This window comes from Egretta garzetta, unplaced genomic scaffold (genome assembly GCF_000687185.1).
Source record: "Egretta garzetta isolate BGI_Z169 unplaced genomic scaffold, ASM68718v1 scaffold318, whole genome shotgun sequence".
NCBI classification, from domain to species: Eukaryota; Metazoa; Chordata; class Aves; order Pelecaniformes; family Ardeidae; genus Egretta; species Egretta garzetta.
The window spans coordinates 539-1,514 of NW_009260404.1; the positions used below are offsets into that span (position 1 = coordinate 539).

General features: G+C 53.6%; 1 protein-coding gene across 1 annotated transcript in view; it reads right to left on the reverse strand.

Moving 5' to 3' along the window:
• Positions 1-685: 685 nt before the first annotated feature.
• LOC104130402 (relaxin receptor 1-like) overlaps positions 686-976 on the reverse strand; it is a gene marked incomplete at its 3' end in the record, with an annotated part of 18,828 nt that continues 18,537 nt past the window's right edge. The window contains exon 13 of the mRNA XM_035898944.1: positions 686-833. Within this exon, the coding sequence (XP_035754837.1) occupies positions 686-833 (148 nt within the window). The remainder of the gene's footprint in view (positions 834-976) is intronic.

Here is a 976-nt window from a genome sequence, read left to right on the forward strand (position 1 = left end):
TCCCCTTCCTGTCCCTCCCTTTTCCTCCACGGTGAAGCCGTCTGCTGCAGTGAAGGACGCCCAGGACCCGACCTGGTTTCTCCGTTCAGGCAGGGACCCAAGCTCCAGACACCGTTCCAACTGGAAGGCAACGTGACCCACGCGTGGGAGCCGTCCCCCGTGTCAGTTTTGCCCTAACACATCCTATCTGCTTCTTTTCTGCTGAAAAAGAAGCAACCCAGCCTGTGTTCTGTGGTTTTATATATATATATATATTTTATATATATAAAAAATATAACTAACATTTGGGGGAGTGATTTTTCTCCTAATATATTTTTTAAATGTTTCTTTTTTTTTTTTTCTATCTATAAATACTTGTACAGTTGGAATATTAATATATAACTCTGGCAGTAGAGCCCAGTGCCAGGTGATCACTTCGAAGACGCGTATTTTGTATTTAAGGGACTTTGGTTTTGTATCGCACGCAACCACAACAGATTGTTTGACTTGGATCGGGGCTGCTCTTCCCATCCATGTAATTAATAAAAGTACTAATGAGATCTGCTGGCTGATGAGGAAACCTTTATGCTTAGCGATGCTGCCAACACAGGAGCGTCCCAGAGCCGAGCCGGGCGCTTTCTCGTGGGGCTGGGGAGCCACGGGCACCCCCGGGCCGTGGGGGGGGTGGTCAAGCCGGCAGCGTCACCAGGGTAGAGCGTGCAGCTCCGGCTGCTGGGTCTGCAGCCCCCCCTTCACCTTCTCCTGGAAGGAGGCGGTGGTGATGGTGTAGAGGATGGGGTTCAGGGCGCTGTTGATGGGCAGGATGAAGATGACCACCCAAGAGGTGACGGTGCCTGTGCCAACGAGGACACCGCGTTAGGCGGCCGAGGCCCCGCGAAGAGAGGCAATGGCATTTGTGGGCTGGTGGCTGGAAGGGCAGCCCCCTGTGGGGGGGTCACGGCTGCTGCTCCCCGGGGAGCAGCAGGGGCCTGGGGAC